The 14,142-nt window shown below is 43.3% G+C and overlaps 1 protein-coding gene across 1 annotated transcript; it reads right to left on the bottom strand.

Moving 5' to 3' along the window:
* Positions 1 to 7,757: 7,757 nt before the first annotated feature.
* LOC114460117 (uncharacterized) lies at positions 7,758 to 12,263 on the bottom strand. Its single transcript, XM_028442161.1, has 2 exons — positions 7,936 to 12,263; positions 7,758 to 7,859 (listed from the first exon to the last, which is right to left on the bottom strand). Exon 1 carries the CDS (start codon positions 12,009 to 12,011, stop codon positions 8,265 to 8,267), a length of 3,747 nt encoding a protein of 1,248 aa, XP_028297962.1. The 5' UTR covers positions 12,012 to 12,263; the 3' UTR covers positions 7,758 to 7,859; positions 7,936 to 8,264.
* Positions 12,264 to 14,142: the final 1,879 nt, after the last annotated feature.

The following is a 14,142-nucleotide window of genomic DNA, read 5'->3' as shown; positions in this document are numbered from 1 at the left end:
AGAATGAGGCCTTTCACTTTATCTGTGAGAATTTTGAGGAGGTTTCACTCTGTGAAGAGTTTTTGCAGCTTGAGGTGCAGGAGCTGGCTGATATCCTGGGTCAGGATGACCTTACTGTGACCCAGGAGAGCACAGTTTATCAAAGTGTTTTAAGATGGATAAACCACATGCCTGAGGAACGACATGGAGCCATTTCTACTCTGTTACCAAAGGTACGACTGGGGCTGATGGACAAAAGTTACATCACAGACAATGTGCTTAACAATGATGTGGTAAAAACAAACCCTGAGTCCCACCTGTTGGTCTCTGATACCCTTAAAGTCATGTCTCAACCATCGTTACTCTGCTCTGAGTCTGGGATCAACAACACCTTGTTTTGCCGTCGCTTGCCAAACGCCGTCTTACTGATGTTTAGATTCTTTTCTAAGACCATAAAGGCCTTTGACTACATAACTAACAGCTGGATTACAGTTCACACTCATCCTAGTCTGGAGAATCCCATGACTTACTTATTCCTCTACAACACTGTCTTCCTTGGTAGATGCTTCTACATTGTGGGTGGTGGTTTCAGTTGGACCAACCCCTCTAACGGAGTGTGGAGGTATAACCTAGTCACACACACTTGGCAGGAGATGTCACCAATGCAGGAGCCACGGGCCTTAATGAGTGTTACTGTGCTAAAGGGATACATCTACGCTATGGGAGGCTGCAGGGATGATGATGTTATCTCACTAAGAACTGCTGAACGCTACCAGCCCAACATCAACCAGTGGACGTTCATTGCATCAATGAATGAAGAGAGGAGAAACACCAGCTGCACCACACTAAACAACAAGATTTACATATGTGGAGGATTGAATAATAGAATACTGAATACTGCTGAGCATTACAACCCAGACACCAACCAGTGGACACTGATCACTCCTATGGGAACACATCGGTTTAAACTTGGAGTCGTTGCATATATGGGCCACATTTTTGCAGTTGGAGGAAGCGATGGATTCAGAGATCTGAGTTCTGCTGAGGCTTACGACCCAGTGACCAACACCTGGTACGATGTCCCTGAAATGGTCCACAGAAACAGTTACTTTGACATTGCAGTGATGAACAAGCAGATCTTTGTTGTCTCTTGTAGAAGACAGAACAGAATTGTTGAGTGCTATGACTACACTACAAATACTTGGTCTGTGGTATTTTCTGGCATGGACCACAGCGAGTATGATTGGGTGAAATGCTGTGTGATTTCTGGACTTCCCAACATGGCTGAGTACTGTTCCCCTCGTAAACCAATCATACCCAGGACACAGGTCTAAAAAAAGTCTAAAGAGCAAATGTTATTTTTCATGATCCTAACTGGGAGTGTAACCTGCTCTGACCAGGTCTGTGTGTATCAATAAAAGTGTTTAAAGACGTTAGAAGAACTAATGTGTGAATAAATGGATCAGTTCATGTCCCAGCTCAGATGAGATGGTTTTAATCAGCCTGGATCAACCTGAGTTGGTGATGATCTAGAAAAAAAAATACTACATTTTAGTGGTGACAACATTTAGCAGGCCAGAATAGGGGGCCACGGGCCAGAATAGGGGGCCACATCCCGGCGGGGCGGTCTGGCTTGGCCTCTGGAGGGGGCCCTGGCTTTAAAGAACTGAAGCTTGTGGCGCGGGCGGCATCAGCATCTGGGGCGTCCGGGGGGGGCTAGGTTGGGGTGCCTGGAGACCGGCGGGGGGACTCCCAGCGGCCCCCTGGTGCCTTATGCGGCTTGGGGTGTGGTCGTTCGCCCTGGGCGGGCTGCTCCTGGTGCTGCATCCATTCCGGGTCCTCCTGGCCTGGGGTCGGGTCCCTGCTTGGTCTGGGCTCACCGGCGGGTGCCCGCCGGCTGCCCGTTCGGCGTGGCTCTGGTCGTCTGCTGGGCGTGGGCTTCGGCTCCTCCGCTGGGGTCTCGGGCGGGGGGCTCTCTGGGCCCTCCCCTTGGGGGGCTGGGCGCGGGGGTGTGGGTGGTGGTGGGGGGGTGGGGGGCTGGGGGGGTTGGGGGTTGGAGTCGGTGGCGTGGTGCGCTGGGTCCTTGGCTCCTTGGGGCCTTCTCGGGTGTGTATGGGGGGGCAATGGCAGCCTCTCGGCTTGGGATCTTGGGGGCGTTCGGGGGGCTGCTTGGCCATGGGGTGGTCGCCGGGGGCCCCTAGATCTCCCGCTCTTTCCGGGGGCGGCTCATGGGTTTTGCAGTAGCGGTTCTTGGAATCACATTTGTCATGGACGCACTGGCCTCGGGCTGTGGGATAACACTCATACTGGGCTCAACCATAGACACGTTGTTCCCAAATACCTGTTTCATGTAACTTCCACTCACTTCCTCCTCTGCTCACAGCCACCACCATTATTCCTAAGCCGCACACTGGTCACCAGACTGGCTTGATAACACAACAATAAGCACAAGATACACAACCACAATTTCACATCACTTGAAACTTATTGACTATTCCCCACCCATTCGTTTTCCTATCTTGTATCCCTCCTCCCTGTTAACTCCCCCCCCACCCCCCTCACCCTGGTGTAACACTGCCCTCTCTTTTTTACATCCTCCCTTTAATAAAGTATTTACCCTTCCCTAGCACTAGCATGCCCAAGGTTTTCTTACTCCTGTTGCCCTGCCCAGAGGCCGCCAAATGACACTCATTTGCAACTCAGTGGGGCCACCTCTCTTATGTAAATGCAGCCATTTGATCGGAATGTGCAGCTGGGCAGTGACAAACTTTGGGGGTTGGTGTAAATGATGGCCAGTGTTGAGAAACCAGTTTCTCCCAGGTAGATGTTTGTTAATCCAAATAACATTATATGGAATTATTAGATAAGAATGGCCAAATTAATATGAGCCATGTGTGTTGTGATCAATTAATAAACCACAATAAATAAAATTAGAAAAAGAAAAACAGTATTAACAGTATTCACTATTTACCTTTATTGTTTTTGAAAAGTGCTTATAAATAAAATGTATTGTTGCTATTTATGGTAAAGCGAGATTTCCGAGTGTGAAAAGGACTGTTTGCTGCCATCTCTGACGTTTGGGGGTCTTTTGTTGCCAACTGCATCACTTCGTACAACCCAGGCAGGCACATCACCATAGATGAGCAACTTTTTCCAACTAAGACTCGCTGCTGTTTCTTGCAATACATTGCAACGAAGCCGGACAAGTTTGATATCAAGTTCTGGGTGGCATGTGACCTTAAATCCAAGTATGTGTGCAAAATCATCCCATATCTTGGCAAAGACCCCAGTCGTCCACCTGGGGAGAGATTGTCTGAAAATGTGGTGATGAAGCTTATGGAACCGTTTATGGACAAAGGAAGAACTGTTACAACCGACAATTTTTTCACTTCATTGTCACTAGCACGTCGACTGCACAGCCGGAAGACCACCCTCCTTGGCACAGTCAATAAGATTCGCCGGGAGCTTCCAGATTCAGCTAAAAAGAATTTGGCCCGTGAGGAATTCAGCACACAAGTGTTTTCAACCTCTGGTGCCACACTGACTGTTTATGTGCCCAAACGAAAGAAGACTGTCTGCCTCCTCAGTAGCGTGCACAGCGTGGTGGAGACTGAGGCTACTCGGAAGAAAAAGCCGAACACAGTCACCGACTACAACAGCATGAAATGCGGTGTGGACGTCATGGACCAGATGGTTCGAAAGTACACTGTGCGTTCAGGAACACGGCGTTGGCCAGTCGCTGTGTTTTACAACATGATTGACATTGCAGCGCTGAACGCACATGTGCTTTATCAGGCATGCACTGGGGTCAAGGAGAGAAGGGTGGACTTCTTGCTGGAGCTTGCAAATCAATCAATCAATCAATCAATCTTTATTTGTATAGCGTCAAATCATAACCAATGGTATCTCAAGACACTTTACAGTAGAGCAGTCTTAAGGACGAACTCTTCATTTTATGGATACACACATATGCATATATACGTATATACACATACATATGTATCCCACACCCAACATGAATTCATCATGGCGGCAAGGAAAACCTTCTGTTAAGCAGCAGGAACCTTGTGTGGATCCCATTCCTATGATGAACAGCCATCCACGTTATGCTGTGTTGGGTGTGTGCAGAGGAAAGGGTGGAGACAGAGTTGTTGAGACTCTGTAACTCCACACTGAGGATCCCACGGACCTGCAAGACAAAAGCCAGAAGGAGTACAGGAGCAAACACACAAGGGAAGAAGCAGACATAGAGGGAGTGTTTGAGAGAGGAATGGGACCCTCTCCGGTCCCTCTCTAACCTAAATGACCTCTCTCTTAACGCCCTCTCCAACCTCTCTCCAACCGAGCATGCCAGACCCCCCCCCCCGGCAGTCTATGCCTATTGCATCTTAATTATGAGCTATGAGCTGGTTCCTAACTAAAAGCTTTACCAAAGAGGAATGTTTTGAGCCTAACCTTAAAGGTAGAGAGGGTGTCTGCCCCCCGAACCGTGGTTGGTAGATGGTTCCAGAGAAGTGGGGCCTGATAACTGAAAGCTCTTCCTCCTATACTACTTTAGAGACGAATGGAACAACGAGTAGTCCAGCATTTTGAGAGCGTAGTGTTCTGGGGGGATTGTATGGCACTACAAGCTCCTTGAGATAGACTGGTGCCTGTCCATTTAGGGCTTTATAAGTGAGAAGAAGAATCTTGAATTCTATTCTATATTTTATGGGAAGCCAATGCAGAGAGGCTAATACAGGAGTAATGTGATCTCTTCTCCTAGTTTTAGTCAGTACACGTGCTGCAGCATTTTGAACTAGCTGAAGTGTCTTAAGCGACTTGCTCGGGCAGCCTGCTAAAAGAGAGTTACAATAATCCAGTCTAGAGGTAACAAAAGCATGGACTAGTTTTTCAGCGTCGTCCTGAGACAGGATAGATCTGATTTTAGCAATGTTACGGAGATGAAAGAAGGCAGTTCTTGAAGTTTGTTTTATGTGAGAGTTGAAGGATAAATCCTGATCAAATAGAACCCCAAGGTTTCTAACGGTTGTGCTTCATGCCAGGGTAATGCCATCTAGGGCAGTTAGGCTAGCATAGGTTTCTCTAAGGTGTCGTGGGCCCAGTACAATGACCTCAGTCTTGTCTGAGTTAAGAAGAAGAAAATTTTGGTCCATCCAGGCCCTAATGTCCTTTAGACAGACCTCAAGTTTAGATAGCTGATTTGTCTCACCTGGCTTCATTGATACATACAGTTGGGTATCATCAGCATAGCAGTGAAAGTTAACAGAGTATTTTCTCATAACATTACTAAGGGGGAGCATATAGATACAGAAGAGGATTGGACCTAGCACAGAGCCCTGAGGAACCCCGTAGCTTACTTTAGTGTACACAGAAGCCTTATTATTCACGTGTACAAACTGGTACCTATCAGATAGGTAGGACTTAAACCAGTTTAGGGCAGTCCCTGTGATTCCAAGTAATTTCTCTAATCTCTCTAGTAGAATATAGTGATCTATAGTGTCAAAAGCTGCACTAAGATCTAATAAAACCAGCACTGAGAGTCGTCCTTCATCTGAAGCCCAGAGTAGATCATTAGTTACTTTAACTAAAGCAGTCTCTGTGCTGTGTTGAGCTCTAAAACCTGACTGGAAGTCCTCGAACAGGCTGTTGTTTTGAAGAAATTCACAGAGCTGAGCCGCCACAACTTTCTCAAGAATCTTTGAAATAAAAGGAAGATTAGATATAGGCCTGTAGTTTGCTAAAGTGCTGGAATCAAGAGTAGGTTTTTTGAGAAGGGGTTTGATTACAGCTACTTTAAAGGACTGTGGCACGTAGCCTATTGATAGGGATATATTTATTGTCTCCAACAAAGATGGGCAGACTAGGGGAATAACTTCTTTAAACAGCTTAGTTGGGATCGGATCTGAAAGGCAGGTCGATGGTTTGGAGGATGAAATAATAGAGTTAAGTTCCTGAAGTCCTATATGTGTGAAACAGTTTAGGTTAGGCCTATTTACATTAATGGTACAGCAGGCCCAGGTGAAGGCAGGGAGTGGCTAATTTTATCTCTAATCTTGTGAATTTTATGGTTAAAAAATGTCATAAAGTCCTCACAGCTGAGGGCTAGAGGAATCATGGGCTCAATAGAGCTCTGACTTTGTGTTAGCCTGGCTACAGTGCTGAAAAGGTACCTCGGATTATTTTTATTTTCTTCAATTAGTAAAAATATATAAAAGCTATGAGTCATTGTTAAAAGTGAATTTGATGAGGGCCTTGAAAAGTAAAAACGATGTATTGACTATTGAAGCACTTTACCACTCTCTATGGTAGGCAGAGTAAATGCCATTAAAATAGTGTCTTTGTCAAAGTTTATTTACCTCATTCAGAATCTGCCAATTAATATTCCTGCTGACTTTTTTAGAAGACGACTTTAGATTTTGTTTGGGGATATAAAAAACACAGAATATCCCAAAACACATATTAGACCTACAAAGAGGGATGGTTTTGGTCTCTCAATGATCAGTGTTTCTTTATATACACCTATATTTTATAACCATATTCACTCCATCTACTCCAGATAAAACCTTTTTCAGTTGGTATTGTAAAGGCATTAAATACATAAAAGATGTCTACATTGAAGGTAGACTTGCTTTGTTTGAAGAATTGAAATCATAGTATAGTCTTACACAGTCCAGTTCTTTTATTAAAGGTCATTTAGTAAATCATGAAAATCATCCCTTTTTAGAAACACTTTCTTTAGGAGCAGGAAGTAAAAAGTTCAATTTGCCAATTGAGACAACAGAGGATGTTAAAATGCGTGGGAAAGGGAATTAAAAACCACATTACTGGAACAACAATGGAAACAGGTCCTCTCTCAAATTCAGAACTGCTCAGTTCACAGCAGACATTATTTACTATAGTAAAGTAACATTGCATACATTTTATTCAGATGTGTCACCATTATGTGATAAAATCAGCAGAAGAATCACTGTTGCATTATTTTTGGAAATGTCCTGTCATACTAAACTGTTGGTCAAGTATCTTCTTTTTCTACTCTGGTGTTTATCAGAGGAAACCTGCTTCCTGACGTGTTTGGATGATCAATAGAAACCATTGCAACAGTTATGGCTAAAAGTCTAAAGAATAGAAAACTCCATCTGCACCAGGCTTTGGAACGTGGCTAGTCCTTGAAAAGCTACGGTTTATAAAATCTGGAAACTTGAGGAAACATGGATCCTCTATTGAATCATATAAACTGTTTGATGTCTCTGTCTCTATTAGAAGTATTAACAAACCATTTATTGAAGTTTTCTTTGTTTCTGTTAATCAAGGGCAAACAGAATTTTATTTTTCCATTTTGTTTGTTTGTACAAGCCAAAAAGAGAAACGTCTGAAATAATTTACTTAAAAATGTAATCATCTTTAAGCAACAAGGAGAAAAATATAATAATGACAAATCAGATAAATATGGTTATTATTATGGACGTTAAGATTCATATTGTTGGTGTCGAGCCCCACTAGAAAAGTTTGTTATATGAGTGTCATTTCAAAGTTATGTTTTATTGAAGTGTGTGGGTGTGTCTGAACAGTTGTATGGATGTTGTTGTGAGTGTGTGTGTGTGTGTGTGTGTGTGTGGGGGGGGGGGGGGCAATAAAAAAATACGATATTACACATTATTATATAATATTATATATTAATATTTATTACTACATATTACTATATATTATTATTTACTATTACATATTATTATATATTATTTATTTAGTACATATTTATTATATGTTAGTATATATTACTGTTGCTCCCTCAGAGTTCAATCAAGGCTCAACTTAGTTCGTTTGTATTAAACAGCCATTTATTAACACGTCTTTACATGTCGCATTCCATGCCGTCAGAACTATGAAAATAAAATACAAACTTTAATTAACTAATGAAAAAACACACACACATTACACATTTCACAAATAAAATACCTCATTGGCCGCATCAACTCCAAGGGAATAACTGAATTCTTCTTAAATGACAACCTTTAATGTCGTTTTATCCACATCTCTCAGACACCTTGTGCTGCTCTGGAGTGTGCCACAGCTACATATTTCCCCCAGCAACACAACAAAGCGGAACAAAAAATAAGCTCTCCCCCTGAATCTCTCTGAAACATGAATGTGTAAATATGAAATGTACCACTAAACTGAATATGAAAACTACTAACCGCCCTTTATGATAAAAACTCTGACGGCAGCTACACTCCCACCAAATCACCTGTGATTTCAATTATGAAACCTCTTAACTAATTGTGGGTTTATTCTGCTTCTAATAATGTGACAGTCTTATGAATAGGTCTGTTCAAGTACGTTCGTTTACAGAGTCTCATTCCGTTGTCATCTAATGCAGAGTCACTGATGAGCAGTTGAACTTTGCGTACACATCCGTCTGCACTTGGATACACTGTGGTGACTTTAGCGAGTCTCCAAACGTTTCTGGGTGCTGCGTCATCTTGCATGATGACTATGTCATTGACCTTTGCATTTCTCCTTGTTTTCTGCCATTTTTGTCTTTGCTGTAGGCTTAACAAGTATTCCTTTCTCCATCTGTGCCAGAACTCATTGGCCAAGTATTGCACTCTACGCCATCTCTTGCGAAGGTACAGGTCCTCTTTTACAAAGTCTCCTGGTGGCGGCAATATTATCGATGACTTCATGGTCAAGAGAAGATTGGGCGTCAGTGGTTGAGGCCCGATAGGATCATTGAGAAGGTGTGGGGTGATGGGTCTACTGTTTACTATGGCCATCACCTCACAAAGATAGGTTCTTAACGACGAACTGTCTAGTGTTCGGGATGACTGGTCCAGAATAGAGGTTAGCACACTTCTGATCGTACGAATTTGCCTTTCCCAGGCTCCACCCATATGACTGGCAGAGGGAGGGTTCATGACAAACTCGCACCCAAGTTGCTTCAGGCTTTCCTGGTCCATTTCCTTTACTGCTTCCAGGAACTCTCGTCTTGCTCCAACAAAGTTGGTTCCTTGGTCTGACTGAAGTTGACGCACATTTCCGCGTAAGGCAATAAAAGCACGGAGTGAGTTAAGAAAAGCGTCAGTTGATAAATCGTCGAGTAGCTCTATGTGTACTGCGCGTGAGCACAGGCACGTGAACAATAGTCCATAACGTTTCAGCTCTTTCCTTCTTTCTTTTACGAAAAATGGACCAAAACAATCCATTCCACAATATGTAAAAGGAGGAGTTGTCTCCATTCTCTCACTGGGCAGGTCTGCCATTTTTTGCTCTTCTGTTCCACGTCTGAATTTCCTGCATTTGACACAGTTATAGATAAAGGATGACACTGCTTGACTACATCCAAGTATCCAAATGCCGTTTGCTCTTAATTCGTTAATTGTCATGCCACGCCCTTGATGTTGCACTTGCTGATGAAAATGATCAATCAGTAACCCTGTGATGTGGCTGGTCTTTGGTAAGATAGCTGGGTGTTTGACGTATGGATGTAACGTAGTTCGCTCTAACCTACCTCCTACTCTGAGGATGCCCTTATGGTCTAGGAAGGGATTGAGTCGATAGAGCTTACTTGTCTTATTTTTAGCCAACTCCCCTTTACACTGAAGCTCTTTGATTTCTTTGGAGAAGACTGATCTTTGCACAATAGCTACGATTGTAAGCTCAGCTTCTTGTCTTTCATCGAGACTTGTGGCTTCATTGTTTCTCTTTTGTGCGTTCTTAAACTCGTTTACAAGTCTGATGAGCCTGGCGATTGCTTTGACTAGCCTTGACCAGCTGGAGAATTTCATAAAACGTTCTACCAGAGAATCCACCTTTGTTAACGTGTGGTGTACAACAGATTTGCGTACCTCTGGGTCCACTGCATCAAGTTCTCTCACCTTAATATCTCTGCTGGGAAGCTCTTCTTTCCAGAGAAAACTTGGTCCACCAAACCAGTTGGAAGCAATGAGGTTTTTAGCTGTTAGTCCTCGAGACGCATGATCAGCGGGATTGTCCTCTGATGTAACATACTTCCACTGTGTTGATTTAGTACTCTCTTTAATACGCTGGATGCGGTTTGCCACGAAAACGTGAAAACGTCTTGCTTCATTATCAATATATCCCAAAACAACTTGCGAATCCGTCCAAAAGAAGTCTTCAACATTTTCCATCTCCAATTCTGCTTTGAGCATGTCACTTATGCGTACTGCGACAACTGCTGCAGACAGCTCTAACCTTGGTACTGTAGTTACCTTGGTGGGTGCTACTCTGGACTTAGCAAACACAAGTGAGCAATGAATTTGTCCTGATTCACTGATGGCTCTTAAATAGGTACAAACTCCATAACCTGCAACACTTGCATCTGAGAAATGGTGGAGTTGAAGTTTCTGAACTGCTTGAAAATCTTTTGGAAGGTAACAACGGTTGATCTTGACATCGGCAAGGTCTTTAAGATTTGACAGCCAAGACTCCCACCGTGGCTTGAGTTCACTTGAGAGTGGTTCGTCCCAGCCCTTCTTATCACGACACATTTCTTGTAGTATTTGCTTGCCAAGTAGGACAAAAGGCGCCACGAAGCCAAGTGGGTCGTAGATAGAGGCTACGGTCGACAACAAACCTCTTCTGGATAGTGGATGCTCATTCACAACCACTCGAAACTGGAAATGGTCTGAGGCAACACACCACTGAACTCCTAGAGCTCTTTCAATCTGTTGCTCGCCGAGTGTGAGTTCTTGGTTTTTTACAGTCTCTGCACAATCTTCTTTGGGAAGAGAGTCAAGTACTTGTTGGTTATTGGAGACAAACTTATGGAGTCGCAATTTTCCATTCTTGCAGAGTTGTTTTGCTTCGTTTACAAGACAGATTGCCTCTTCCTCAGAATGGAAACTGATTAGGCCATCATCCACATAAAAGTTTCTCTCGATGAATCTTATTGTGGCTTCATTGAACTGTCCTTGACCTTGTGCCGCAATGTACTTGAGGCCAAAGTTTGCACAGGCTGGTGATGAAGCAGCCCCAAATAGATGGACACACATGCGGTAGACAGATGGAGTAGAATGGACATCTCCATTGTCCCACCACAGGAAGCGAAAGTAGTCTTGATCTTCAACTCTGACTCTGAACTGATGAAACATGCGTTCTATGTCGCACATCACTGCCACTGGACCTTTCCGAAATCTGCACAGGACCCCTGTCAATGTATTGGTTAACTCTGGCCCTGTCAAAAGGTGATCATTCAGCGAGACTCCTTTATACTTCGCAGAGCAATCAAAAACTACTCTTATTTTTCCAGGTTTTTTGGGATGGTACACCCCATGATGTGGTATGTACCATACAGGGCTCTTGTTCAGTTCTTCTGGAGGTACCCTTACAGTATCTTCACGCTCTATTGTTTCATTCATGAATTTGGTGTAGTCTTTGTGGTATTGTTTGTCTCTTTCAAATCTTTTCTTCAGGCATTTGAGTCGGTGTTCTGCACAGCTCTTGTTATTCGGTAGACTTGGTCTGTTCTCTTTAAATGGCAAGGGTAGCTCACAATGTCCATTTTCTAGCATTTTTACTCCTTCCTCCATTATTGAAATGAAGCGCAAATCCTCTTGCGAGAAATGAGAGTCTTCAACTTTCCTTTCATTGAAATCAGATTCGAGCACTTTGATCACATCTGGCGGTGTGATTATTTCGTTGACTTGGGTGCGACAGATGTAGTGCACTTCCTTTGACAACTGATCCGATGGTGGAGCGGGTGTCACTTCCCTGACAATGATCCTGTGGCTACATCCAATAGCATCTCCATAGTCGACGCAAGGATCAACACCTCCGACTATTGTCCAGCCAAGATCTGTCCTTTGAGCAAAGGGCTCATTATCTTTTCCAGACACGACTTCTCTGGGGACCAGTGCTTGTGAGCAGTTGTAACCTATGAGCAGTGCAACATCACACTCAATCAGAGGAGCGATCTCTTCAGCTAGATGCTCTAAGTGAGGCCATGTTCTTGCTGTCTTGGGTGTGGGAATATGGCTTAGATTGGCAGGGATGAACTCTCTTGTGTATGTCATGGGTAGAGGGATTCTCTTTGATGAGTAGAAGCCTCTGACTTGAAGCCCTGATAGCTTTTGACTTGGAATGACTTCATCTTTGGATGACAACGTGGAGAGCTTTAACTGCACAACTGTCTTTTCTGTGTCCAAAACATCTGCCTTTTCTTGCAGCACAAATGTTGTGTCACTTTGACTATCCAGCAGGGCGTAGACCAGTATTTCCTGTTCTGGATTAATTGTTGTGGATAACCAAACTGGAACGATTGTGGACGTGAGGTCACCATTATTACTTTGAATCACACGGTTGGAGATTGCCTCGCTTGGTGTTTCTTTACTTTGTTTGGTTTCCTCTGACTCTTTAATCCATTTATTTTCCCTTTGTTCTTTGCCACTGTCCCTATTTTTTCTGGACTCTTTGTCTCGCTCTTCATGTAAACAGGTTGGGTGTTTTCCCTTGCATATATTACAAATACTTCTCTTTTCACATTTCTTGGAGATGTGTCCAAAGCTGAGACATCCGAAACACAGTTTGTTAGTTTGTACAAACTTCACTCTTTCAGTTGTTGCCCTTTCCATAAACTTGCGACAAGTCTGAATGTTGTGGTTTGATCTCTCGCAGAATATGCATTTCTTTGTATCTGTTTTCTCTTCTGCGCTGCTTGCAAAGGTCTTTGCTGCAACACTGCGAGCTTTCAGAGGTTTCTCTTTCTCTGAGTCATTTGCTTTGAGTGCATGCAGTGACGTTACGGGGTTGCACGCTATCTTAGCTTCTCTTGTGACGAAGTCAACAAAGTTGCTGAATGTTGGAAACGAACCACAGTCCTCTTCAATCTGTATGACTTTTCTATTCCATCTTGCTGTAAGCCAATCAGGTAGCTTGCTGAGCATTCTCTGGTTCTCGCTACAGTCATTTAGGATTTCGAGACTCTTTATTTGGAACATTGCCGCTTCACAACCTCTGAGAAAGTCTGAAAACTCTCTTAGTTCAACACTGTCTTTCGTTCCAATCTTCGGCCACGATGAAAGCTTATCTCTGAAAGCCTTGGCAATTACAAATGAACTTCCATATCTTTCCTCCAGAGTGCGCCAAACTGCGTTGTAAGCCGTGTCTGTTTCCAACAGAAAATAACTCTCAACAGCCTTTCTTGCAGAACCACCAACATACTTTCGTAGGTAGTAGATCTTTTCACCCACTGGGATGTTCTTTCTTTCTATTAGCAGTTGAAATGACATTTTCCAATCTCTATACTTGATAGGATCACCATTGAAGACTGCGGGCTCTGGAACTGGCAGACGACTAACGTTGATGGACTCTGCTAAAGCTTTAGCTAATGCTAGTGTTCCATCTTCATATGTTGGATTGTTTGTAGGCTGTCCTCTTGTGATGTCTTGTGGTATAGAAAATGGCTGTGCACTTGGATTGAGATTTGGAAGTAGAATCTTAGGTTCAGGTTGACTTACTGGCTTTGATGTGGTCTTTCTTGATTTGCTTCTTTCATGCAGAAAGTCAGATATTTCTTCATCTGAGTTACTTTCTTGTTCATACACTTTAAGTCGTGCTTTGGCAGCATTCATTTGCTTTACAGTTTCTAAGCGTTCAAGTTCTCTTCTCTTTTGCTCTAATGCTCTTTGATTTTCAACATTCTCTAATTCAAGATTTGCAAGTTCTTTTCTTTCAAGTTCCATTTCTTCCAGCACCTTTAGAGTGGCTTCAGTTGCTGCAAGTTCTGCTGCTGCTTCTTGCCTTTTGAGAGACATCTTGCTTGAGCGGCTTGAACGTTCTCTACTTGAGGGCTTCGTTTTTTGAGAAACTGCTGAAGTGAATATGGAACCAACCTCACTCCAGCGTACTGACTTCCTTTCTATATCTTTCCCATCTACTTCTGCTGCAAGATTGTCTTGTGCATGTTGTGTGATCTTCTGAGAAACTGCAACACATGTGTCCACTCTGCGGCGAGCATCTCCATCAGGAGTTTCATAACTACGTAGCTCTTCGTAGGCATGTTTAACTTCTCCAGAGGTATACTGGATTTGAACAATGTGGTCGTGTAACATTGCACTAACAGGCGCATTGAGGGCTCTTTTAGCTTGTTTAGCTGCACTTTTCCATTTTTCATAACTGACTTTGAAGCGAGCTTTAAGCTGATTC

Source organism: Gouania willdenowi, unplaced genomic scaffold, assembly GCF_900634775.1.
Source record: "Gouania willdenowi unplaced genomic scaffold, fGouWil2.1 scaffold_3_arrow_ctg1, whole genome shotgun sequence".
Taxonomy (NCBI): domain Eukaryota; kingdom Metazoa; phylum Chordata; class Actinopteri; order Blenniiformes; family Gobiesocidae; genus Gouania; species Gouania willdenowi.
The sequence above is the reverse complement of the archived record's forward strand: the minus strand, read 5'-3'. Positions and strand labels throughout refer to the sequence as shown.